At 41.0% G+C, this 27537-nt stretch overlaps 1 protein-coding gene across 1 annotated transcript in view; it reads left to right on the forward strand.

The window, feature by feature from the left end:
- Positions 1-798: 798 nt before the first annotated feature.
- Positions 799-27537, forward strand: part of GRPR (gastrin releasing peptide receptor) — a 34254-nt gene continuing 7515 nt past the window's right edge. Inside the window, exon 1 of the mRNA XM_037056315.1 lies at positions 799-1461. Coding sequence (XP_036912210.1) covers positions 1067-1461 — 395 coding nt within the window. The 5' untranslated portion in view covers positions 799-1066. The remainder of the gene's footprint in view (positions 1462-27537) is intronic.

Here is a 27537-nt window from a genome sequence, read left to right on the forward strand (position 1 = left end):
ATACAGCTGGCTCCTGGTGTCATTAGTCCTGGTAGAGGGGATGAGAGTGGCCTGGGAAACCTACAGGAAACAGCATGTATGGATTCTGCTTCCGGTTTTCCCAGACGTCAGTTGCTGACGGTTTAAGGCATGCGTCTCGTGGCCATTTTCCCTCAGTAGTATGCCCATTCAAAGAGGCGGTGGGAAGGCTCAGTGGGACAAGCTCACATTTGGACACCTGTGTATCTGTGTACATTTAATTCAGAGACAGACCTCATTTTATAGCAACCTTACCTAACATGTCATTCTAATGCATTGGAAAAGATGAGAAAGATGTGAGTTCCATCTGGATTCCTGAGCAGAGCATCAGAAATATTTCCAGAGGCTTGCATAGGGCTAGCAACGTTTATGAAATACCTATCAAAGGCGCTTCATTTTAAATGAGAAGCCAAATGCATCTGTTAAAAAGCCCTGTGAGCATAGGAACCCCAGTCTGCTGGTGGAGAGCAGGGTGGAGAGACCAGGCAGTGATTGAAGTGTCCAGCAGGGGGCTGGCATTCTCTGTCTATAAGTAGCCCTGGGTCCTCTTCAGAACCTCACTCAGTTGAGCACAGCTGCTGTTTGCCAGTGAAGCCAGTGACGTGCAAAGCATCCTGCCTATAGGATTTGAGGCTTTCTCAGTGCAGTTTTTTTCTACCCACTTTAAACGTTCAGGTTCTAAGTATCAGGAAAGACAGGAAATGCAGCGTGAAAATAGCAGACTCAAAGTTTTTAGTTAACTGCAGCAGAGACTCAGACTGGAATGGGGATAGAAAGAGTTGATACAGAGTGGGTTTAACTCTCAACCCTTGTTCACTGAAGTTAGAAATGTATTCCATTGGTCATTTTAAGACCAGAGCGGCACCAGCATCAAAATAGTGACAGGCAGTTTGGAATGCCATAGTCTATTATGTACTCGGAATATTTTTATTAAAGAAGACAAGAGCCTGGCAGAGATTTTTGTCCTCATCTTCACCAACTGCAAAATCAAAAGTTAAGCAGCAGCATCTCAGGACACTTTTTAGGTGACAAAGGAAGAATCTAGAGGATGGCTCTGAATGATTGCTATCTTCAGACCGTGGCCTGCAACATCTCCAACCACAGTGTGGATGTTCCCGTGAATGAGGACTGGTTCCACCGGGGCATCCTCTATGTCATCCCTGCAATTTACGGGGTCATCATTCTGATAGGCCTCATTGGCAACATCACACTGATCAAGATCTTTTGTACCGTGAAGTCCATGAGAAACGTACCAAACCTGTTCATCTCCAGCCTGGCTTTAGGAGACCTGCTCCTCCTGGTGACCTGTGCTCCCGTGGATGCCAGCAGGTACCTGGCTGACAGATGGCTGTTTGGCAGGATTGGCTGCAAACTGATCCCCTTTATACAGCTTACCTCAGTGGGGGTGTCTGTCTTCACACTCACGGCTCTCTCAGCAGACAGGTAAGAACTGGAGGACAGTTACCTTCTTTCAGGGTGGTGGATACCTCATTAATGAGATACAACGTTGGGACAGACCGAGCTGTCTGCACAAAGGGAAGTTTCACTCAAACTCAGATTCTCTTCCAAGGCATGCTTTTGTTCTGAGGATTACTTGTTCAGTTTGACATATTGGTTTAACAGAGAAAAATGAATGGATGGCAGGGGGGAAAAGGGGGGCAAGTGAGAAAAAAACCTCAGTGTAAGGTGGAGGTGCATTTTCTGGAGAGAAATCGATTTAGTGTGAATTTTTCCCAACTTCTCCCTCCCTGTGAACTTAGTTGACCAGTGAGGGGGGGTTGGGAATCACAACTAATAGAGTTTAAACCCCAGGCAAATGTTACTAAGAAGCAATTCAAAATCTTCAGAGAACAGAAAAGCCTCACTGCATTTCTAATTGAAAATGCTCCTTCAGAAATGACCGACAGGAGAAATAAGTGCCGATTCCTTGAAATTCATTTTCCTCAGTTAACTTTTCTCACAGCTTTATTTTTATTGTTGACACCAGGTTGTCTGTAACCAAACAGTTCGTGTGCTCGTTTTCCTGAGAATCTCTTATGTAAAATCAAACATTCGTGGATATTTTTTTTCTTGAGAAAGCTCCATTCGGCATAGATTTTGAATTTTAATATCTTTGATAAGATACTTCCATATACAGAGCCTTCGGAGTTTTTTTTCAGGGGTGGCAGATGAGGGGAGTTGGTACAATGTTTTATTCTGGTAAATATACATATTGTGAACTGCATTTCTTGCGAGAACTCACTGCTTAACCGTTTATATTTATTCATTCTTCAAAACTCCTATTCATTTTCTGAATACCTGGATGAATTAACCAGTGAAGAAATACCTGCATTATCCCCACAAGTGGCTGAATGTTGCTTATGCACTTCTACGCTCTAGAAACTGGACGTAGTAATGAATAGACACCAGACACATCACAGGGCAGATGGTCAAATTATGAAAAATTTGCACAGCGAACCAAGGCTATACATTTTTCTTTTAGAATCAACTGTATGTTCTGGTGTTAAAGATACATAAGCATTTGAAAGTGTACCAGGAAAGGCACCGAAGCAGTTCTTGAAAATTTATGCTCTAGAGAAAATGTCCCACATTGTCATACATGTGCTGCTGGATTCTCATTTTGTAGAGGAGCAAACAGTCCCCAGGTGATCTGGCTTTGCTGAGTGATGGACAAATAAGATAGTGTTATCAGTGTTAGTAGACATGTGTTTATACTTAGCTGCCTGAAGTATACTGCTCAGTACACGCGGCATTCTTTAAAGGTTGAAAACTAACAGCCCAGAAATAGGGTTTGCACATCATACCGGCTGGGCAGGGTCTCTCCATTCCTGCTCCTCACACCCAGCCTTCTGCGACCCTGAACGCTGGCCCAGGAGCAGTTCCGAGTGTTGATTCAGGGCAGGCAAACTTTGGAGCTGGCAGAAGTTCTGGGGCTTGTTACCAGTGGCCGAGGGCACTTGAGGATCAGGAGAATTTTCTTCATGAGAAGATGAGATTGTTGTTTCCGGGGCTGTGACAGCAGTAGTACAGATGTTTACTTTCTTGTCAGTGGGGGTGGGAGCGGAGAGGAAAGTGAGGATGTGGGGTGTAAAGATGCAGCTGCATGGAACCCCTCTGCGGAGTTGCAAAGCACACCAAATCCACCATCAGCAAAAAGGCACTTTTCAAAAGCCGAGTCGCATGTTTTGTCAGCTCTAGCGTGTTCTCAGTGAGTTGATCCTGCGTGTCCTTCCCCAGTCCAGAAATTGCTATGAGCTTCCATAAAACTAACTTTTTGTGTTTTCCTAAGGCTTAAAAAGGCTGATGGGTCGCCTGGACCACAGGTAGTGCATCTAACCAACTTCAACAAGAATAGGGATTGAGCTCCTTAAATAATGTAAGACTGTACTTATCCACTTATCTCATTTTTAAAAGACATTGGAGCCTTATAACAACCTCATGAGGTTGGCAGGGCAGATATGTATATCCACATATATACAATATCTCTTTTTTCTCAATAAGCCAATAGGATGTCATCTATATACAGCAAACTAAACAAGTCTACAGTTCAATATATGTTTACACACGTCTGTATAACAACATAACTACCACCCAAATGGAGGTATGGAACAGTTCCAGCATTCTATGGGTTTCTTTTATGCTCCTTTCCAGGTAATACCCACCCCCATAAAGAGGCAATCACTATTCTGAGTTCAATTACCCTTATTATTTTTGCCAGATTATGTTTGTTGTGCTTATCATTATGTTTGCGACAATCGCCTATCTTGGTGCATATAGCAATGGTTTGTTCTTTTTTAAAAAAATTTTATTTATTTATCTTTAGAGGGGAAGGGAAGGAGGGAAAGAAATATCAATGTATGGTTGCCTCTCATGGGTCCCCTGCTGGGACCTGGCCTGCAACCCAGGCATGTGCCCTGACTGGGAATCGAACCTCAATCGTCTGGTTCACAGGCCCGCGCTCAATCCACTGAGCTATGCCAGCCAGGGCAATGATTTGTTCTTTTGAATCATCAGGTAGTATTCCATTATATGACTATACCTCTATTCATTTATCCACTCTAATGTTGATGGACATTGGGTTGTTTCCAATTTGGGATTGATATAACCTTCTCTGGATATTCATATTTATATCTTTTAAACTTCAAGTTTATTCCAAAGTGGTAGTCTGTGCTGGATAAGATTGATAAAGAGTCGCCCAGAAAGTCACCCAGACCTTCCAAACTGTATGATCATCACAATCATTGAGGAGCTTTAAAAATTTAGATTCTTAGCCCCCTCCTAAATCTACTCCATCAGGGCTTCTGAAGTGTAAACAGGCACAGCACTCATCACCCACCAATGCCCCTTGTAGGCTGGCCAGCAATGCCAGTACTCATCCCAACCTCCTTTCCACAGCGCTCTCCTTCCCCAGGTAAACTTCAGTCTTTGTTAATATGAAAAGAATGACATTTTTCTAGAAAAGTTCATACTGCTGCCACTGTGTCCAAGGGAAGACTACAAGACAGTCCCAGAAACCAGAATTCTGGCTTTCATAAGGCCAACTGATCGCAGATTTGCAATCAAACTCCGCCAGAGAGGTCCTCGCCCTCCCTCTCCTTTTGTGCTTTCTTTCCTTTGCATACATGCTGATGCCCTCAAACAGTAGCTACACTGAGTTCTTGGCCCTGCATCCTTGCGTACTGTGTATCACACTCACTCTCCAGAATGCCTTGCCCTTTCCTGAATAGAATACTCCACTTCCCATCCCATGTGATATATGGCTTGGAATGGGCCCAGCACTTCCAGCTTTGTTCTGCCATTACGACCTGTAAGAGGGAGTCAGACCGAGTTACGTAACTCCGTGACCTTAGCTGAATTGTCTGTAAAATAATAGAGTTGAGCTAGATGATTTCAAAAATCTTTCCAAGTTTTTAAAAAATGATTATTTATTTATTTTTTAGAGAGAGGAAAGGAGGGAGAACATCAGTGTGAGGTTGCCTCTTGCATACCCCCTACCAGGGACCTGGTTGGCAACCACTGGATGTGCCCTGACCAGGAATTGAACCAGTGACCATTTGGTTTACAGGCCGGCGCTCAATCCACTGAGCCACACCAGCCAGGGTGATCCTTCTAAACTTTATAATTTATAGCTTTTTAAAAAAAAATCTGTCATTTTGCCTATCATTTGGAGTCTGGCTCAAGTCTCTTCCTTAAAGCCCTAAGTTAGCCCATTCTAGCCCAAATTTCCTAATGCTCTTCTAAACATGAGACTTAGGATCTGAGGCATAAATTATCTTATGACATCTTTCACCTTGCTGTTTTGGAATATTTGACTCATTGGTCTTTTTTTAGCCTCTTATATATCCATTGCTTTAGCTCTTCAAGTATATCATTAAGAATGTTGAGGACAGAGATTTCTTATATATTCTTGTATCTTCCACAGAGCCTCACATGGTTCTTCATAACAAATGAGTGGTCAATAAATATTTCTTAATTAATTAAAATTATGGTTAATTTGTGAATACTTTTTCTTCTCATGATTATTAATCTTCCCCATTTTTTAGAACTTATCTGAAAGCATACTCTTAAAAGTGCATCATATGGTTTATGTGTTTCTCTATATTAAGCTCTCATTATTTAGGTACATGAGAGAAAAGCTACTTTTTGTCAGTGAGTAGATTTGGGGGATAAATAAATGGGTGGAGATGGAAAGATAAATGGATAGATGGATGGATTTTTGCATAATGGTCTTTCCTACTAGATGCCCATCTCTGTACTAGGTGCCTCAGTTTTGTTTAAAGGGAATTTAAGACCTGAATTGCACACTTAACAGGAAGAGGGTGAGTAGAGTTTGTGTTTTCTTTTTTTTTTAAGATTTTATTCATTTATCTTTAGAGGGGAAGGGAAGGAGAGAGGGAGAGAAATATCAATGTATGGTTGCTTCTCTTGAGTCCCCTGCTGGGAACTGGCCTGCAACCCAGGCATGTGCCCTGACTGGGAATGGAACCGCAATCGTGTGGTTCGCAGGCCCGCGCTCAATCCACTGAGCTACACCAGCCAGGGCTATTTGTTTATCTTTAGAGAGAAAGGGAAGGTGAGAAGGAGAGAAATATCAATGTGTGGTTGCCTCTCCTGTGTCCCCTGCTGGGAACTGGCTGGCAACCCAGGCACGTGCCCTGACTGAGAATCGAACCGCGATCGTGTGGTTCGCAGGCCGGCACTCAATCCACTGAGCTACACCAGCCAGGGCGAGTTTGTGTTTTCTTTTCCAGGAAGTGTAAAGTGTAAAGCTGGATTTAATGCCTCTTTTAGTATCATCATGCAGTGTTATTTCTGCTGGAACGGGGCTCGCAGAGTGAATCCCAAAGACAGGCAGATGAAGCAGTTCTTGTGTGACGGGGTCCTTGTTCAATCTCATGAAAGACTGTTCATACTTTTCCCCTCCCTTGTGATTTAGAATGTGTAAAGAAACAGGAAAGTATTACATTTATGCTATCTTCTTGAAGTGCAGATACTTTGAATTTATTGCCAGGAATTTAGGAGATAATGTAGTTATCAGCTTTCCTGACACCTAGAGCTGCATGGTCCAACATGCAAGCCACTAACCTCACGTACTTATTTAACTTAAATAAAACTAAACATTCAGTTCCCTGGTCACAGAAACCACGTGTCAAGTGCTTAGTAGAAATATTTGACTCTACTTGACAGTGCAGATACAAAACATTCCCATCGTTGCCGAAAGTTCTATTGGACAGTACAGAAGAGAGTTTGCTCTGTGCCTTTGGGTCCAAATCTCTTTCTCGAGATCCACATTACCTGCTATCACTCCTTGAGGGTATCAGCAATTCCTCAGATTAGCAAATATCAAATGGCTCCCAGATGCATAAGGTCTTTCAGTCTCCTGGCAGCCCAATACAATCACCAGCCACAGGCTTGAAGAATTTAGGCATCCCATTGATGAGGTTCTGAGACCTGAAGAAGACATGTGGCATTCACTTTCTGGGTCTGCACTATGAACTTCTACCTGATCCTTCCATTCTCTTTGGCCAGGTCTCCTTCTATGTGCCAGTTTGTCTTTCTATCTATACTGAGACTTGACACTGCTCCAGTTAAATTCTGTTTCTCATTGTCTTGCACATGTGCCACCTGACTTTTCTTCTGTCTTCATTTCCCCCTCCCCAGTGGCCAGGCTCTCTTACCTCCATCTGTCCAAGTCCTAGCAGTCCTTCAAGGCTCACTTCAAATGCCTTCTCTTCTAGGAAGCATTCACTGATCTTTTCTTTTTCCTTTCCCAAGATGCTTTTGCCTGTTCATTAAATCCCAAATCTATCCTACCTTGTATTACTAGGTCCTCTCCATAGTTGTGTTCTCTACTTTCTCCACCATATGGGAAGCTCCATGAGTTCTCTGTCTTCTTTGACAGCCAGGCCCACCTTACATCTAGTAAGAGGACAACAAATTGCACCTTGGTTGACGTTCGAGCAATAACAAAATAATGAAGTCCAATGGCTACAAATAAAGTTCAAGCCCTTGTAAATGGTGTTCTGAGACTCAATATCCAATTGGAGGAGGGAGTTCCACACACCTCCAACTAGTAATTCTCGGAATTCCAGCTGGGTATCTGAGAATTCAACTCAACTCTGACAAAATCTAGCTGGAGACAGCATCAAATTCCACAGGTTGAAGGCACAGTCCTACTAGGCTGCAACACCTACTCCCCGCCCCGACTTCAGACACTAGTCTCAAGTCCAAGTTGTTACCTATACTTCTGACCAACTGGCTATAAATCAAAGGATCTCATAATCCCCTCTACCTGATTCCATAAATTTGCTCGAGTGGCTCACAGAGCTCAGAAAAACATTTTCCTTACTAGTTTACCACTTCAGTATAAAAGAATATAACTCAGGGTAAGGTATGCACAAAGAGCACGGAGCTTCTATAGGGTCGCCAGTGTACCACTCTGGCCACATCTTTGAGTGTTCACCAACTCAGAAGCTGTCCTCTTTGAGTTTTTATGGAGGCTTCATTAAATAGTCATGATTGATTAAATTATTGGCCATTGGCAACTGATTCAACCTCCAGCCTCTCTCCTCTTCCTGGCGGTGGGAGAAGGGGGTAGGGAAGGACAGGATTGAAAGTTTCAATGTAGCAGTCACACGATTGGGTCTCTTGGTGACCAGTCCCCATCCTTTAGTGCTTTCCAAGATTCATCTCCTTCACGTAACAAAAGACACCTGCATCACTCTCAAGGCTTAGGAAATTCTAAAAGTTTTGTGAGTTGTGGGCTATGAACTGTGGACAAAGACAAAATATATGAGAAATATATATTTGGTCATCTGAATGACCAAATACATATTTCTTATCAATCATAGTATCATGCCTTGTTTCAGAGAAACACCAAAAGAAGTGATAGAATTTGGCCTTGTCACGACAAACTCAGAATGAAGTCCGACTTGAACTCTATTGTCCTCATTCCAAGTCCCAGTTAGCTTCAGGAGAATTGGAAACTTTTCTTCAGAAACCATCAAAACACAGAGTCTGGTTCTATTTCTCTTCTCTGGGAAGCAGGAGCTACCCACCCCAAGATGTACTGTTTTGAGGGATACCCTGGAAGTCACCCCCTTTCCCTGTCCCTATCTAGAGATCACCCAGTAACTACAAAGGTTCCTCTTACTATGCTAGAGGCCCAGCTTCATTCATTCCAAGGAGACTGATCCTTTCCCACAAGAGAAGACGATTTAATTTCTTGTGCCTCTGTTGGAAAGTTTACATGAACCATCAGTTCATCATTTTTCCATAGTACGACTTTTCTGACGGATATGTTGCTCTCTGGAAGGAGACTTAAATCCTGTCTCCCCACAGTGAAGGATCTGTCACAGCTGCTGGCGGGTCTGGGAATGCGCAGGGGGCAGGTGCAATGGAAGTGGGGTTTCCCAGAAAGGCTCTTTTAATTGGGCAGCAAAAAACTTTGACCTTGTCTGTGTAGACTTTTATGTGATTAATGAAGTATCATTTCTGGCAACTTAATATTCATGGAAGCATAAACCCCCCCAAACATAGACTGGATCATGAAACCTAGGTCATAGTTTGAAAGGGCTCCCTGGTGAGGTTTTTATTGAACCGTGCTTGTCAATAACACCCTTTGTAAATAGACTAAATTTGCATTTTTGCACTTGTAAATTCTCCTGGTATGTGGGGCTTGCATAAATTCTCTCTTAAAAAGCATGTTTTGCAGAATAAAAGAAAAAAACGTTCTCCATTCCTTTTTTCTACCTCCCCAGATATTTTTATTACAGTCACCTTTGAAACTCTGGTGATTAATATCTGATGTTTGCTGCTACTTAAAATAATTTTATTTTCTTCAAAATCTTTAAGAAGCTGCTGGTTCATTTCACACATTAAAGGCCACCTTCTGTAGGTCTTCATTGGCTACTCAGTCAAAAGGAATAATTGACACTATTCAATCATCCAATTTTTTTTTGGTTGATGGAGGTATAATTTACATTCAGTAAGTTTTTAGTCGTATAAGAGTCTATGAATGTTGACAAACTCATATAGTCCTAAAACCACTGGCACCACAATCACGACACAGAACATTTTCATTATCCCGCAAATTTTCTCACGTCCTTTCTTGTCTATCCCCTCTGTCCACCCCTAGCTCCTACTCTTTTCTAGACTACCATCAATTAGGCTTCTCAGAAAGCTGTCTTGGCCTTTAACAAAGACAGCTACAGAGGCACAAGAAGTGAGCCAGCTGAGCTGCTTGGACTCAGGGAACAAGTTACAAAGGCAAAAGAAGGGCCCTTGGAGACAGGTTCATTCAGGGGGTTAGCCCAGGATAAACTGTTGCTGCCCACTACTCCCCTGGTTGCAAGTCTAGTGGGGAAACTTAGAGCTTAGGGAAAAAAAGCAAAGATACATGTCTGAATAAGTCATGGGCATGCTCTATGCAGAGAATGCACTGGGTTCTTTGTCTAAAGGGTTTTTATCTGTTTTCCAAGGGCAGGTATTATAGGGGAGGTCACATGGGAAGATCTCAATAGAATATAAATCAGCTTTCCACATGTGTCCTTTAATATGCTGATTCATCAAAATGAGCATTTAGGGTCATGATTGTGGTCTATACTGATTGGTTGGAGCTAATGTAGGTTCAGTAGTCAGTGCAGTTGGTCCTATGCCAGCCACCATGTTGCTTCATCTGGTATTGCTGCTTTTCTGGGCCTAGAGCTGACACACAGAAGTGAGGCTCAGCTGTTATCTCTAGTTGGACCCAACCTCTATCTCTATAATCAACAGACCCAAGGCTTTGTTCCCAAAATAATTTAATGTCGATCACAAGCTCCTTGTCCTGGGGGCTTAATGGTTAAGGGAATGGGTGTACAAGGGAGAAGGAGGCAGGTGAGTCAGGGTGCTGCATGAGGCTAGTCTGAACCAGCTTTCTCAGCTCCCCATTCCACATACCAAGAAGTTTTCCTGAGTCCTTACTATCCTGCCTCAAATGAAAAGAAGCCTGCATGAAGGAATAAAGAAATGAATGAATTTTGGTAGGTTCTATTGAGTGAACCGGGACTATTGGGTTTGGGTCTCTAAATCATATTTATTTCCTTTGATGGCTAGCAGTGACTGCAGTGAAGAGTGGTTTTTTAACCCTTGAGGGTAGGACCTTATGCCGGTTTCACGGGTACTGTTTGGAGGCTAGTTTTTAAGAAAAACAAGTAAAATTATAAACACAAAGTTAGGTAGAGAAGTGAATGTTTTAAAAATATTTAGAAATCATATGTTCAATTACAAATCACAATGAGTTACAAATTTAAATAAGTTGATAAATTTCACAAACATCACACAATCCAGAAAAATGACAGGGTATCTATCAACTACCTGATACGCATCTGCCATACTTATTTTCTCAAACATTTTGGCTTCACCCTCAATTCTCTCCTCTTAAAATGACAGTGGTATGGAAATATCCTTTTCTATAGAGAAACCAGAAAGATAAATCAGTGTTTCACATGGTTGATTAAAATCAACTTATTCATGACAGGTTAGAAAATTTTCTTTAAGTTTCATAACTCATTATTAGTAATGTTACATACATATTTAGGATCATTATCAAATGCTTAGGATTAGGTGAGAAACTCACTGTCATGCTTCTTTCCTATATGGCAGGGGTATCGCACTCATTTTCGGTGGGGGCAGCACCGGCCTCCCAGTTACCTTCAAAGGGCCGAATGTAATTTCAACTCCTTAACTGTTAAGGAGTAATTACATGTATACAGTCCTAGTGTTATTTCAGCCCTTTGAAGGCAACTGCAAGGTTGATGTGGCCCCTGGTGAAAGAGTTTGACACCCCTTCTATATGGGCTATAAAATTTCACAGCATTTCAAGCTTTTGTGTGCCTTGACTAATCTTAAATACTCACTTAATTGATGGCACCCATTAATCTATTTGCCAGGGGGGGTCTTTGCATTGAGTTATAAGTTATCTTCATCAATGTTGGGATTTATATTGGTATACATAAAGTGAATGACTTTACACAAATGTATTTGCTATTTGTAATTTGGCTACAGGCTCCTGCCTTCTAACACGAACATAATAAACTCAATTCTGTTAATATACAAGGTCCAGCACAAGTAAGGCCTGCTTGAGTGTGGTTGGTAGGGTAATAATATGGGTGTAATAATTTATAGTTTTAACTTGAACATTAACCTAAGATATCATATGGTGTACTTGAGTGTGATATTTTTAGGTCATAGAATTACATACTTATGATTTTGTGAAAGGGGCGTTATTTGCACCGGATGCTGTATTTAGATTTAAATCTACCATCTTTTTATTTGGTTTTTATTGTTCTCACCTGTTTCATACTCTTTTCCCTCCCTTCTTGAATTCCATTACATTTATTAAATATTTTAATCATTTTTTTCCTCATCCACTCATGAGCTTGTTAAATACAAGCTCTTGTTAGTATGCTTTGAGGGGCTACCCTAGAGTTTACAAGATGTATCCTTGAATTACTGGAATTTACTATAAATTGGAACTTTCTTACTTCCCAGATAATGTAAGGATAATAGGGCACTTTAACCTCATTTTAATTCCTTCCTGTCCTTTTTTTTGGCTGTCATTATTCTATATTATAATTCTCTTTATATTTTAAACCCTACTAGACATCGTGTTCAGTGTTTTTATATATACTTTACATTTACTCAGATTTACATTGACATTTAGACTGATTCCTGTATTTACCTTTTTCGTTGTTCTCTATTCCTTCCTGCTTCTCTGGGTTCATATGAGATCATTTCACTTCTGCCCAGAGAATGCCCTTCAGTATTTCATTTAGTGTAAATCTAAGAGAAATACATTTTCTGGTTTTGTCTGAAAATGTCTTTATTTCATGTAATTTGGGGGAAGATATTTTGACTGAGCACAGAATTCTAGGCTGGCCCTCATATCTTTCACTTTGAAGTACTGTCCTCTGACTTCCGCTGTGAAGTAAGATGTCAGTTTCATTGTTGCTCCTTTAAAATTATTGATTTTTTGACAGATTAAAAAAATTCTCATCTTTGGCTTTCAGCAGCATCACTATAATGCATTTAAGTATGGTTTTCTTTGTATGTTCCTGCTTGAAATTCATAGTTTTTCTTAAATCTGTGGCTTGAAGATTTCAGCTAATTTTGGAATGTCCTCAACCATTACAAGTTCAAATATTGCTTCTGTTCATGCTGTTTTTCCTTTCCTTCTCTATTGTGTCTACATATAAACAGAAAAACTATAGGTTAACTTTCAGCTTTTTCATTTTTCCCCCTTATGGTTGTTTTTGCATTTACTGAGGCAAGGACTTTTATACTAGAATCAGGCCACTGTTACCAAAAATTATTTTAAGCACAATTTCATTTTACCACTTCACCATGTCCCATGAAATTCCTACTCCCTTTTCTGTATTTTCTACTCCTCTTTCTCACTGTATTCAGTTTGGCCATTTTCGAGTCTTTGGTCTTCTTTTCAGCTGTGTCGAGTCTGCTTCTGAAGCTCCCATTTCATTCTTAACTTCAGTTCTAGTATACTACAGTTCTAGAATTTCTGTTTGGTGCCATCTTGTCACCTAATTTCTTGAATTAGCTCCAATATATTGTAAAATCCCTCTCTGGCAACCTTAATATGTGAAACCTCTCAAAGTCTGTCTCTATCATATATTTTCTTCTTTGCTTTTTGGCCATTTGGTTTTACCTCCTGGCATAAGATGCAATGTTTTTGACTACCTGATTTTCTATATGAAGAACTGTAAGTAATCTGAGGCTCTGGATAGTATTATCTTCCAGAAAAGATTAGCTTTTGCTCCTTTCAGGCAGTTGGGAAGTGACTGTGAATCTGACCCAATCAGGGATGGGGACTGGCCTTGGGTCTTTGTGAGGACGGGTCTATTTCCGGTTCAGCTCTACTACTAGGATGTACCCCTTTGTGCATCTCAACTGAAACCCTGGGTTGTTTACCTGCACTTCTCTTCTAGGTGGGCCCTGACCTCCATGTATTGTCCCTCTTTATCCTAAAACTGCTAGAAGCTCTGCAAAGCTCTCAATTTCTGTGCTGCTGCTTGGAACTTTGAAAATGCCTTGAGCAGGAAATGAGGCTGAATAATGGCTTCACTTCTTGGCATTCCCCCCTCTCTCCAGGATTTTGGCCCCTCAAATCTTACCTGCCTTGCTATTTCTCTGATGTTTTCAAAGAGGGTTTCTAGCTTGTCATTTCAGGAGAGTTGGTCAGCAACAAGCTAGTTTGCCATTAGCAGAACTGGAAAATCCTATACCTAACTCTCTTACACATCTGACCCATTGCCCTCGAAGCTATCCACATCCCAGCTCCTTTAAAGAGGAGTACAGAACTACCTGGTCAGACCTGTGGGATGAGCATTCAGAGGCTCAAATTATCTCAGCAATTTAGATTCAGAGAAGTAAGCTCTGGCAAAGTTCAAAGTGTGTAAGTCAGGAATCTCAGCTGCGGCCTGCAGCAGTGGACACTGCCAAGTGTTGTAGGTACATCAAAGCTCTGGGATCTTTCAACTAGGCCAGGACTCTTAGCCCCAATAAGCAGGAGCTAGATCCAACATTTTGTTATGCAGTGATTGATAACAGCTAAAATTTCATGAGACGGAAAGAACCAAATGTTCGTAAGGTACTTTTCTCTAAACTTCACTTCCTCGCTACTTTTTTTTTTTATTGTATTGTCAGTTGGTCTGAACCAATTGCCTAGTGGTAATAGCTAAAGGTTACATAGGGAATAGGGGGAAATGCGAAATGCCACACATACAGAAATTTATTTCTGTGTGAGAAGAATTTACTGTGACAATAATATGTCCACGTGACTCACTTATTTCTTTATGCCTCTACGTAGAATAACCACAGGCAACTTTAATCTTTTCAAAGTTTCTTTTTTCCCTTTGGTGGTGGTTTTTATTGGCACGCAATTTCATACCAGGGTCAGGCCTATGTTATGACAAATACTTTAAACAAAATTTAAGAACAATATAAAATTATGTAAAAACAAAATTACAGCACTTTGTCCCTGAGAACATATGGAAAATGCTTAGTTTTAAAAAACTAAATGATGATCTAAGGAGACTGAGATTTGAATTTTTCCCCTTCCAATTTAAGTGCTTGGAAACAGGACAATCAGAATGTGGCATGTTTTCTAAATTGTCAAGAGGTGAAATTGAAGATTGAAAAACATGGCTTAAGTGTAGTAAATATTTAGTTTTAGGCATTCTTTACTTGTTCTTTCAAAACACTGCACTCGAGTCTCCAATGCTAGAGTCCAATATAACTGAAGAGAAGATCCAGAGACCTCAGTTCTAGTATTTCTTCTTAGCTAATCAGTTTGCTCCTCTTCAAGTTAAGGAAATGGGACTTGATGATTTCTAAGTTTCCTATTCCATAGTTACATCTAAAACAGGTTTGTAGTTAAACATATACTCATATATCTGTACTGTGCTAACGGCCATCCATATACTGACCTAGAATCATTTATTCTAAAAGTACTTCACAAGAGGGAATATACATATATAAGTACCATTTTATTTTTCACTGATGGCTTTACCTGGGTATGTCTTGCTTCCTCAACCAGTTTAAATTCTGAATGGCCAGGGACTTTTATATCCATCCTGCCAAGCAAAGTCTGATACTGGTACTTAAATGTACAGATAAACTGACTAAAAACCCGGAGTAATGAGTGTTTAACAGTAAAAGCCCAATGGCAGATATGTCAGTGGCCTAGTGTCTTCATCAACACACATTAATGAGCCTAGCAGGTGGTGCTGTGTCAAATGGAGGACGGGCTTCCCTCCTTTTAAAGAAGGAACCAGCCCTGGCTGGCATAGCTCAGTGGATTGAGTGCAGGCCTGCCAACCAAAGGGTCACTGGTTCGATTCCTGGTCAGGGCACGTGCCTGGGTTGCAGGCCAGTTCCCAGCAGGGAACACACGAGAGGCAACCACACATTGACATTTCTCTCCCTCTCTCCTTCCCTTCCCCTCTAAAGAGGAATAAACAAAAACCTTTAAAAAAATAAAGAAGGAACCCACAGCTATGGTGTGCACAAGAAGAGAATGACAGAAGTGTTGGCCATGTTCACACATTCAGTGCACATAGGTAAAAGACTGGTAAACTGATTCTTCAAAAGGAAATATGGTAAATATTTTGGGGTTTACAGGCCATAAGGTCCCTGTCGCAGCCACGTATCTCTACCATTATAGTGCAAAAGTAGCCATAGATTTTATACAAGCAAAAGGGGGTGGCATGGCTGTGTGCCAGTAAAACCTGACTTATGGGCATTGAAATGTGAATTTCTTGTAATTTTTATGTGTCACAAAATATTATTCTTTTGAATGTTCACCAACCATTCAAAATGTAATAACCATTCTTAGCTCGTGGGCCATGTGAAAACAGGAAGAGGGCCAGGTCTGGCCAATGGGCCTTCGTTTGCTGTCCCCGCTATAAAGGCCTGTGCTGAGGTGGTCATTTAACAGTGAGAGTCTCCTATTTTAATGGAGTGGGACCTAGGGGAATTCATGAGCCTTGTTCACTGAGCCCAGAGAAGCTTCTAAGGGATATGATCAACACGAATCATACAGCTGTGTGATGCATTAGGATATGAGGAACTGGCCTATCACGCACATTAGCTTTTGAATCATCCAAAGACTGAGAGTCGAGTCAATATCTTTAAGCAACGTGGGCATTCCAGAATTCCCCGGGTCCTCTGCGATACCAACAGATGTTGAAAGGAATGAGACACTTTTAAATAAAGTCTTAGCTGGACTCCAGCTCCCAGGGGTTGTGCATACGGGGGCAGAGCCTTCCTGTTGCTCACTGATGAAGTGAAGATGTAGACAGACACTGTGCTTCTCGCCTCTTCCCCATGTCTCACATCACACACGCCATGCTGCCTCTCTAAGGTCTTTCATCATAGACTCCTGTAAGCAAGTTACCTCAAATTTGTGGAATTTGCTTAGCACCCCCAAGAATTCTTCTGGGCCTGAAATGCTTAAAGAAATAGGAACTGTTTAGGCCAGAGGAGCTCTCTTGGGAAAAGGCTAATAAGATGATGTCCAGAGTCATTTGGTATAAGTAGGCATGAGAGGAGTGTTTGGCTGGGAGGGTGGCAGGGGAGGAATGGGTTATCTTGAGCGCTTTTCCTCATCTGAAAATAAGATAGTACAGGCCAGATTTGGGGTCCAGTTCTAGATTTCCAGTGTTAATTGTATGTTTGTTTAGTAAATGAAATGGGTATAAAATGCTTAAGGCGTAGACCTGATTATTAAGGCACTCACAGTCCTGTGACCCAGGATGCATGCCTTTTTAATTTCCAGGTTGGAATTGGAGAAAATATCACCGAGTGTCTAGGGCTTATGCTTCTTGACCTCTTTTGTACGGAGTACAGGAACATGCAGAAGTTTGTGCTTAAAATAGGCTTTTAGTTGTTAGATGCACTAGTTCTGGAGGAGTGGGGGTGCTTTGTTTCATTTAGGCATGATGTGTTGTCTGAAGCTAATCCTGTAAAGAATCTGTAAATGCACAGACGTTGCCCTCTAGTGACCACTAGGGCTCTTTGGAGCTCAATGGACATGATGCCCAGAGAGACCAGCCAGCATCTGCAAAGCGCCGCCTGCTGGCAAGAGGGTTATGGGCATCTGTGTGAGACTGAAATGCTTAGGATACAGATCCTAAGAAAAAGACACAGAACTGCATGCTCTTAATTCTGTACAAAAGATAAAGGAAAATTGAAAGGAAATCAAAACATCACATGTAAGACATGGACTATTGCCTTCTTTTTTGTTTCTAAAACCTTCTACTGTCTAAATTTTTATAACGAACAGTTGACACATTTTTTAGCTGAAAATTATTTCTATTGCAGTTTTTCCATTAACATTTATCCTTATACCACTCCCTGCAATCACCAAACTGTTGTCCATGGCCATAAGCCCTTTTCCCTTTTCACTCAATACCTCTGCCCCGAACTTTCCTCCCAGTTTTCAGCCTGTTCTCCATCCATGAGTCTGTCTCTATTTTGCTTGTTCGGTTTGTTCTTTAGATTCCACATGAGTGAAATAATAATGTTCTCTAGGTCCATCCACATTGTTGCAAAGGGGTAACCTTTTTTACGGCTGAGTAGTATTCCATCAAATGAATGTCCCATAGTTTTATCCACTCACATGTTATTTTTGTGTAAATTAACTCTATATTAAACTTCAGTTGCTTTAAACTAAAAAACTTAGTAAAAACCAATGGATAAATGTAGTAAGTCTGAGCATACTTTCCTCATTTTATGTCATTCGCCTAGCATTTCTATGCACTTCTGATTTTTCAACTACAGTTTACACTGAACATTATTTTGTATTAGTTTCAAGTGTACATCACGGTGGGTAAACAATCATATAGTTTACAAAGAGTCCACCTCCCCCAATATTTCCAGTATCCACCTGGCACCATTTATAGTTATTAAAATATTATTGACTGTATTTTCTATGCTCTACTTTACATCCCTGGGACTATTCTGTAACTACCAATCTGTACTTCTCAACCCCTTCACCTTTTTCAACCAACCCCTCAACCCTTCTCCCCTCTGGCAGCCATCAGCCTGTTCTCAGTATCTGTGAGTCTGTTTGGGTTTGATTGTTTATATTGCTGTTTAGGTTCCATATAGCACTTCTATACAAAACTTTTTAACTGAGAAAAAGTCATCAAAGTAGCTAACTGCTTTTAGACTACCTTTCTTGTGGTTGTCTTTGCTAACTCAAAGCAAAGTTTTTCAATTGGTTAATATACCCTCAGAGTTTCATGGACAGATTTACCAACTCTTCCTTCCTTCCTCTCTTTTACTAATGTTTGGAGGTGACATTTAGTATAACAGTATTCACAATGAGGATAAATTCAAGAGCATTGAATTGTAAGAGATGTGTGAATTTGAGCCCTGATTCTTCTAATTGTCACCTGTGTGGCTTTGGACAAATCACTCTACAAGCTTCAGTTTTCTGATCTATAAAATGGGAATAAGGGTATTTATCTTCAATCTATCATAGAACTATTATAATTTTTGCAATGATGACATGAAATAATATGTCATATGATTTATAAAATGTTAGAGTTCCTAGTCAAACAGTGACTGCTTCATTAGCATAATTGTTACTTAGGTTCATAAGGGAGCTGAGAGGGTATTGTTGAAATCTCAACCACTAGCCAATCTGCTGGACAGTCATGCCTTTTCAGGAAAAGCAATAATAAGCTTTGGTTTAAATAGTGCTTCCTGGTTTTCAAAGTGCTTTTGAAACACTTCATTTAGCTCTTCTTCATGGCAAGTAAAGTTGCTATCACTAGCTCTAATTCACAGATGAAGAAAACAGAGGCATTGAAGTCTTGTGGTTTAAACTGTGGACACAGGGGCCACAGAGCCTCTGTTCAAGCCCTATCTCTGCCACATGGTAGCTGTGCGACCTTGGGGCAAGTTATGCAACGTCTTTGTGCCTCAGTTTCCACACCTGTAAGAAGAGGATGACAACAGTAATACCTACTTCCTAGGATTGTATAAGGGATTCAAAAATTAATTCTTTAAAAGTATTAAGAAAGAACTGTACTAGGCGCACAGTAAGTGATATATGTTGATGTGAAATAAAAAAGAAAATAATCAAGACAGCATGTTTATGCAAAAATAGCTAATTATGGAAATAGGAGTAGCATGCAGAGCTTCCCATCTCCATCCAGTCAGTGATGTCTCCCCCGACATTGCCAGGGTCAACTTCCTGGGCTACAGGAACCAATAAGCTCCAAAGGTGGGTCATGACTTTAGCATGTATAAAGCCTCTCATTCGGGGTTATTTAATTATAGTGCTGGTAAGTTTTTATAATTGGAAACAGTGATTCATATGCTATTAATGGTATTTGAGATTTAATGATTCTTATTTTGAAAATAAGAAATGCATTTGAAAAAATGAAATGCATTTCATTGAGGTAACTTAGAAATTCTATTTTTATCCCCAATCATTTAAAATACATTTAAAAACTCATATTCTCTCTGATACTTTATTTTCTACAGGTAAGTTTCATAAACTGACTAAATCCGGAGAATGTACATAGTGGGTGCTGTTGGGGACTCGCCTGTATCACTTGTACACCAGAGGTCACTAACAGACCTGGGCTTCCTGTGTTTCTCTGACCCAGGGTAACATCTGGCCGAGGGAAGTTTCAGGCCAAAGCTGAAGTGTCACAGAATTAATACCGCAGGATAAATCTTTTTTAATATATATTTTAAATATTTTATATATTTTTTATTTTTAGAGAGAGGGGAAGGGAAGGAGAAAGAGAGGGAGAGAAACATCCATGTGTGGTTGCCTCTCACAGGGCCCCCACTGGGGACTGGCCCCACAACCCAGGCATGTGCCCTGACTGGGAATCAAACTGTGACTCTTTGGTTTGCAGCCCGCGCTCAAGCCACTGAGCTACACCAGCCAGGGCATCACCACAGGATAAATCTTGATAAAAAAAAGCAAAGGGTACTGGCGGGTAAATACCTAAGTCTCCTCACCTCTTGGTGGCATAGTTCTGGAATGTGCTCACCACGGCCTCTCGTGGAGTTCCCTGGCAGGCCTGTGTTCAACTTGCACAGACAGGGACCCTTGCTCTGCTTTTTGGAATCTCCTCACAAAAAAACTGCTTGCACCCAAATCCCATCTCAGTGTCTGTTTGGAGATGAATGACACTTTATGATCCTAAGGCTATTACACCTTCCATCCAAACCATGAGTGATCTTCTCCTGTTCTCTGTGTATCTTGTATGCTACGTGGCAGAGTAAATGCAGGCCATGTCTAACTACAATTTGGAAATGGGATTTATAAACATTCTTCAAACTTTTTGGCTCATAAATTGTTGAAAAGGTCTAACAAGTTATAAATATCTGTTCCTTACCTCTATAACAGTTTTGAGAAATGGCCTAGGAACAACTTGTGCCAGGATGTTTGCACACCTACTGAAATTTAACTGGTGACTGCTCTTCTTTGTCATTTTAAATATACCCACTGGCAACTGTAATACTTCATCCTGATTTCACCCCTCCCGACGGCTCCCTTATAAGATTAGCACTGAGTTTTGGAATTAGAGCATCCCGCTGAACCCCATTTGGGTCCAAGATTCAATAGTCCTTGTTCAACTTCTGCTAGAGCACCGTCAGATGGCCAACAACTGCTCGCATCTCTCTCCCCACTGGATACCCCAGCTTCTGCATCCCTCATATCCCGGATGCAGTACCTGCATCTGTATTGCATTACAATGCATCTGCATTGGTTTTTCTGGAAAGATTTCATTTATTTATTTTTAGAGAGAAGAGAAGGGAGGGAGAAAGGCAGGAAGAGAAATTGAACCTGCAACCTGCTAGTTTGCAGGACCCACACTCAGCCCATTGAGCCACCCGAGTCAGGGCACTACCTGCTCTTCTGATAGCTTCCCCATGTTAGGGACTCTTTCTTTCTTTTCTTTTGAAAAAAGTCATTTATGTATGTATGTATGTATGTATTTATTTGTAGACAGAGGGGAAGGAAGAAGGAGAGGCAGACAAACATTACTGTGTGGTTCCCGCCAGTGTGCCCCCTCCTGGGGACCTGGCCCACAACCCAGGCATGTGCCCTGACTGGGAATTGATCCAGCAACTCTTTCATTCACAGACCATCTCTCAATCCACTTTAGCCTCATTCCACTCTCTGGTTTGAGGCCTTGCAAGAATCTGCTTTTCACCTGGGCTCTAAGGTCTCCCTCAGATGGCCTCTTTAGGCCGTGAGGCCTCTGAATATATGAAAGAGCTCAGATCTGACGCTAGGACTGAGGCAGCATTTACACTTCAGGGTGCATATATGGGGATGAACGAGGCAGGAAATTTGGTTTAACAACTCAAAGAATGGGAATAGTGTGTCTGTGCAGGAACACACTGCTTTCTCCGTAGCTGAAGCAGGTGGGGTACAGGAATTCTGATTATTTGGCTTTCTTTCTTAATCCCAATACCAGTGGAGGGGAGCACAATTTACCACTTAAAGACGTGAGTCTTCGGCACAGTGTAATTAGAGGTAAGAGTTCATATACAGGAAAGCAATCATACTGACTTCGGTCCATCCTAAAGAGCCAATGGCTGATGTACACACCTCTTCCCAAACCAGGGTTTACTCTCTGGGAGACAGTGTGTGCCCACAGGGAGAGAACACAATGGAAGGGAAACTGCAACTCACAGATAGGTGGCTTCAGGACTTTACTCAGAGGAGATCCTGCATAGATCCATGACCTGTATCTTGATCTCTCTGAGGAAAATGACAAAAGGAAAAATGTAATTCTATTTGCTGATACAGACCATGATCCTCTGCCTTGACTTGAATTTAAAGCTCAATTCCTCCAGAGACGGGAAACTCTCTGCTACAGACTCTGAGAAAGCCGGCTGAAACCGTAGCTAAACTTTCCGAACAGTGTCTTCTGGGGCAGTGGACTCCAAATACGGTTCATACCCTCCAGGAGATGTGCAACTTGATCTATTTTCCTCACAGTTTCATTGAGATGTAATTGACATAAAACATTGGGTAAATTTAAGGTGCATAAGATAATGATTTGATACAAGTGTATATTGCAAAAAAATATTGCTTGCACTATTTCTTCAATCTTTTTATTTTTATAAAAGATTTTGCTTACTTATTTATTTTTAGAAAGAAGGGAAGGGAAGGAGAAAGAGAGGGAGAGGAACATCCATGTGTACTTGCTTCTCGCACACCCTCTACTGGGGACCTGCCCTGAAACCCAGGCACGAGCCCTGACTGAGAATTGAACCAGCGACTTTTTGGTTTGCAGGCTGGCACTCAATCCACTGAGCCACACCAGCCAGGGCTAATCTTTCTAAAGGTAGAACACTAGATCCCTTACATTCTTCTTTTAAAAAATGATGTTCACTGTTTTGATGAATACAAGGGATTTCTTTTGTAGAATGTGGCAGACTTAGATTTATCTGATCATTTCCTTATAGTTGGATTCAAGTTTTGAAAATTGGGGCAGGAATACTGCATAGAAAATGTCATGTTCTAGCCCTGGCTGGTGTAGCTCAGTGGATTGAGCGCGGGCCTGCGAACCACAGGATCGCAGTTCAATTCCCAGTCAGGGCACATGCCTGGGTTGCAGGCCAGGTCCCGGCAGGGGACTCACGAGAGGCAACCATACATTGATGTTTCTCTCCTTCCCTTCCTCTCTAAAGATAAATAAATAAAATCTAAAAAAATTGGCTCTTAATGTTAATAAAATAAAATAAAAATAAAATGTCATGTTCTTTCCATTGCATCACATAGGGAGGGCACATGGTCGCAGATTGTCCCACTGTAGATAAAGCTCAGTTTGTTCAGGGCCACATTATGAATTTCATTGGACGTTGGCACTTTTACCTCAATGGGAACCTTTCTCCATAAAAATATTAACAATTACATTTTATAATTGTATTTTCATAGGCACTAATATAATCCAAGATGGATTATATTCATTTTTTTCTTCTGATTTTAAAAGAAAACATTTTCCTGAGTCTCTAAAGATATCGTGTGCCCTGGATTTTGTGCCTAGTTTGGCTACTGGAGAGTTCACTCTGAACTTGACCACTTGATTAAAGGGGTGGCCTCCAGATTTCCCCACCATAAAGGTACATTTCCCCTTTGCAATTAGATAATAGTCTGTAGGGAGACACTTTGAAACTATGTGAATATTGTGTTTCCTAAAACCTTTCCCTCGCTAGTTTCATCACTTTGGCCTGAACCAGTTATTACATTTAAAGTTGCAGGAATCATCTCTTGTCCAGGGATGAGAATATTGAGGTGCAAAGAGTCTGTGATTTGTTCGAGACCATAAAGCCAGTTGGTAGAATTACCATCGAGAATGAGATATCTCTTTCCTCCCAAGGCCACATTCCAGCCCAGAGGAAACTGGAGTATTTTAAAAGGAATGAAACAAAGCATTGGGGTTATGTGGCCTGGAGGGAAGAACAGAGAAGGATGACTTTAATCTGTTACATAATGAAAGATAACAGTGGCATCGGCACCCAGGACCAGCAAGCTCTCCATTTGGAGAGTAATGGTGCAAAGGGAGATGAGGTTCCATTGGTGTGGATCACAGTCATTTTACAAGCCTGCTCATCATTGCCTCACATTTCTTCAGAAAAGTTCTTGCTGTTCTTCTCAGGAGAAAATAAAGCCAATGTCTAATACTCCTGTCAAATGTTATTAGGTATAAAAATTTTAATTTAAATGCTGACTGTGTCAATTACACCAGAGACCATTTAGTTCATTTCGTTTTCTCTTTACTTCAGCCCGCTCTAGGTAGTGTGCATTAGGGACATAATGAGGGTTTAAAAATACTGTTTTTGTACAGCCCCTATGGACTTCAGAAGGTGATTATGGACCAGTAGGGGCTGAAATGCTGGACCCTTCAAAATAAACAAACTGCCCATATTTGAATAAAAAACATACCTTTCTGGGGGCAAAGTCTTCCTTCCAACTGTGGCTGTGGGAGCCTGCTCCTTCTACTTGCCAAGAGTAGCTTTCACCTATAAATCTTGTTGCCGAGGACATTTGTGACCTTTTCAATGTTTGCACTCCAAAAATGGCGAACAGATGTTTTCAGAAGTGAGAAGCAATTGTCCTGAGCACCATAGTATCACAGGAGTGGATTTGTCATTCTATGGGAGAATGATGCTTTCTGAGTCTGTAAAAGTGGATCTGTTCTCTCATTTATGAAGAGTTGTAAATAAGAGACATGGACAAGCCACATATTATTAATCAATTAACTAGCAAGTATTTGCTGAGCCTCTATTTGGAAATAAGTGGTAAGCAGGACAAGGAACCTATAATATTTTTTAGAGATGCAAACACAAGAGAAGAGAAGGTACAAGTTTCTGTATTCAAGAAGCATATGAGGAAGTCCAAGACATAGCCATGGAAAGCTAGAAAACAATTCAAGATAGTCCATATAGTAAATATAAAATGAGAACACTCAATAATCCTGTCATGAAATTAAACAGGTTAGGAGAAATAATGGGAATGATTGAGGTCCAGATTGGCCAGCAAAATCTTCATCAGGATGATACTTAAAAGCTGAAATTTAGAAGGGTAGGATTGAGATTAATGGAGTCTCAGATTGGACATAAAGAAAGGATACAGAAAAGTGATGGACAATTTTGAAAGAGGACATAGACTAGTCTATCTCTGGAGTACAACCGAAAGTTGACAGCTCATTCTTTCAGAGTGGGGGATGCTCTATGCAAAATGATGCTGGAAATATATCTGATAATAACTTTTAAGTGACTACCATGACTAGCAGTTCTCCATAAGGCTCTTTTGTTGATAAAGAACAGAAGCCACTCACAATAAGTCAAGTGAAAAGTAGACAAGAATTGTTAAGTTTATAACAGGAGACCTCCTGTACATTCAAAAGTAGTTCATGGGCCAGGAACCAAGAACCCTCTGTACCACCACTTAAGGCCACAACATCTCAACATCGTCTTTTATTTCTGCCTCATTTTTTCTTTCTTTCAATCCACCCACTCTGCTTATGCCTCTTGCACATGGTTAAAACGTTGCTGCCCTGATCCCTTCCTTGACATCAAAACCTTTGTTTTTCTAACATCTATCCTTGACTAACTACGTCCTCTCTGGTTTTCAGTTTACATGCTGAAGAGAAAGAGACACTCTTTAGTAGCGAGCCAGGCAGTTCATTGGCTGGTTCAGATGAAATATTTACCCCAGTCCAACCAGCCATCACTCCCAAACGAGAATTTCCCAGTGGTGTCTCCCTGCATTGGGAGCTCTGGGTAGGGAAGTCTAAACTGAAAGAACAAATCCATGGATATGTCCCATGCTCTGTAGAACCGTTAGACTTCCAGGGAGCATGTGGTATGTTCCATACACATTTGGGAGGCATCTGATCTGTGTGCCTGCCTGTAGGCAAAACTTACCCAAAGCTTTCTTCTGAAAGAGCCGTGGTATCCTGAAAAGAGCTGGTCCTAAATTGAATATTGACCCGACCACCTCTGAAACTGAGTTTCAATTGGTTACTTGTCGAATGAGGATAGTAGCACCTACTTGTTGGCATTGTCTGGAATGTACATGAGATAACATATATGCTATTCTATGCTTGGCATGAGGCAAGAGCTTAGCAAAGGATATTTAACTTCTCTGATGCTCTATGAATATTCCCCAACAGAAAATAATTTGCAATGCATTTAAACTTATTTTTAATTGTAGAATATATGAGTATCTGAATATTTAAAAGTATGTCATAGAAATTATATTATTTCACTAATACCTATTTTAGGTTTTTTTTTCAAACTAAAATACAGTTAGTGTTTTTTGCAATCTGTTCAAGAAATCTTTGCCTATAGGGTATGTTTTTAATAAATAAAGTCTTTTAAAAATACAATCACAGTGCCATTCTCACACCGAATACATTAAAAATAATTCCTTTGGCTCCAACTGTGCGGCTCAGTTGGTTGGAGCATCATCCTGTATACCAAAAGGTTGTGGGTTTGATCCCCAATCAGGGGGCGCATATGGGAGGCAACAAGTCGATGTTGTCCTCACATCAATGTCTCTCCCTGTCTCTCTGTCTCTTTCTGTCTGTCTGTCTCTCTCTCTCCCCCTCTCCAAAGCAATGAAAAAAGTGTCCTTGGGCAAGAATTAAACAAAATAAAAAGTAAAAATAATTCCTTGATATCACCAGTATGAGGTCTATGTTTGATTTTCCTCAACGGTCTCAAAAATAGGTTGTTTTTTTTTTTTTTTTAAGATTTTATTTATTTATTTATCTTTAGAGGGGAAGGAGAGAGGGAGAGAAACATCAATGTACGGTTGCCTTTTGTGCGTCCCCCGCTGGGAGTTGGCCTGCAGGGAACCGGCCTGCAACCCAGGCATGTGCCCTGACTGGGAATCGAACCACGATCGTCTGGTTCGCAGGCCCGCGCTCAATCCACTGAGCTACACCAGCCAGGGCCAGGTTGTTTGTTTTGAATCAAAATCCAAAATATATACCTTGCACTCGATTGGCATGTCATACACATTTCATTCTGTCTGTAATCATTCTCCCTTATTTTTTATGCTATATATTTGGTAGAAAAATGGGGTCATTATACCTGTAGAATTTTCCAATTCTGGATTTGTATCTTCATGGCATCATTTAGCAGGTTCTTCCAGTCCCACTTTCCCTAAACACTGGCACATAGATCTAGAGGCTTAATTAGGTTTAGATTCAAATTATTCTTTTTGAAAACCTATCAAAATGATTTTTACACTGTTTTTTATCTTTTAAAAGATGAGAGTTTGAAATAGCAACTCAGTAGTACTCGTGGCATTTTGCACTTAGGAATATAAACTTCCCAAGGCAGAAGGAAGTAAGCATCCACTCCGGTTTCTGACTCATGTATGAGTGAATCCCCTTCACTAGGAGAGCAAATGGTGTGATGACTGCTATCTGCCAGAAAATGCAGATAGAAATCATAATGACCACTTTATCTTTAATCTATTAGGGATGTCTTTAGTCATATAGTACATCTTTGGGTAAATACACTTACATACCTTTAATTAAAGATATCAATTTCTTGCCTACATTCTAAAGTAGGAATAAAAGTGTTTGAGGGACTTCCGCCAAGATGGAGGCATAGGTGGAAACACTGTGCCTTCTCCCACAACCAAGTTTGAATACAACAAAGGTTTGGAGAAACAAAGACACAACCAAAGGACAGAAAATTGAATTATACGGAAGTCCGACTACATCTAACCGTTCAACGGGGACGGTAAGAGGGGCGGAGCCAACAGCGAGCAGGGTCGGGCAGGACAGGGCCCCCGACCCAGGCGCGCAGGCAGACGGGAACCAGTTGGGGTGCGGGGCAGACCCCGGGCACATATTCACGCACAGTGAGACAGACCATACAGGCCCCAGGGGGCGAGGGCTGACGGCGGTGGCACACTCTCGTGCAGTGGGACGAAACGCGTGGGCCCGGTGACGG

The sequence above is a fragment of the Sturnira hondurensis genome, unplaced genomic scaffold (assembly GCF_014824575.4).
Source record: "Sturnira hondurensis isolate 20B ecotype Veracruz unplaced genomic scaffold, ASM1482457v3 Scaffold0008905, whole genome shotgun sequence".
NCBI classification, from domain to species: domain Eukaryota; kingdom Metazoa; phylum Chordata; class Mammalia; order Chiroptera; family Phyllostomidae; genus Sturnira; species Sturnira hondurensis.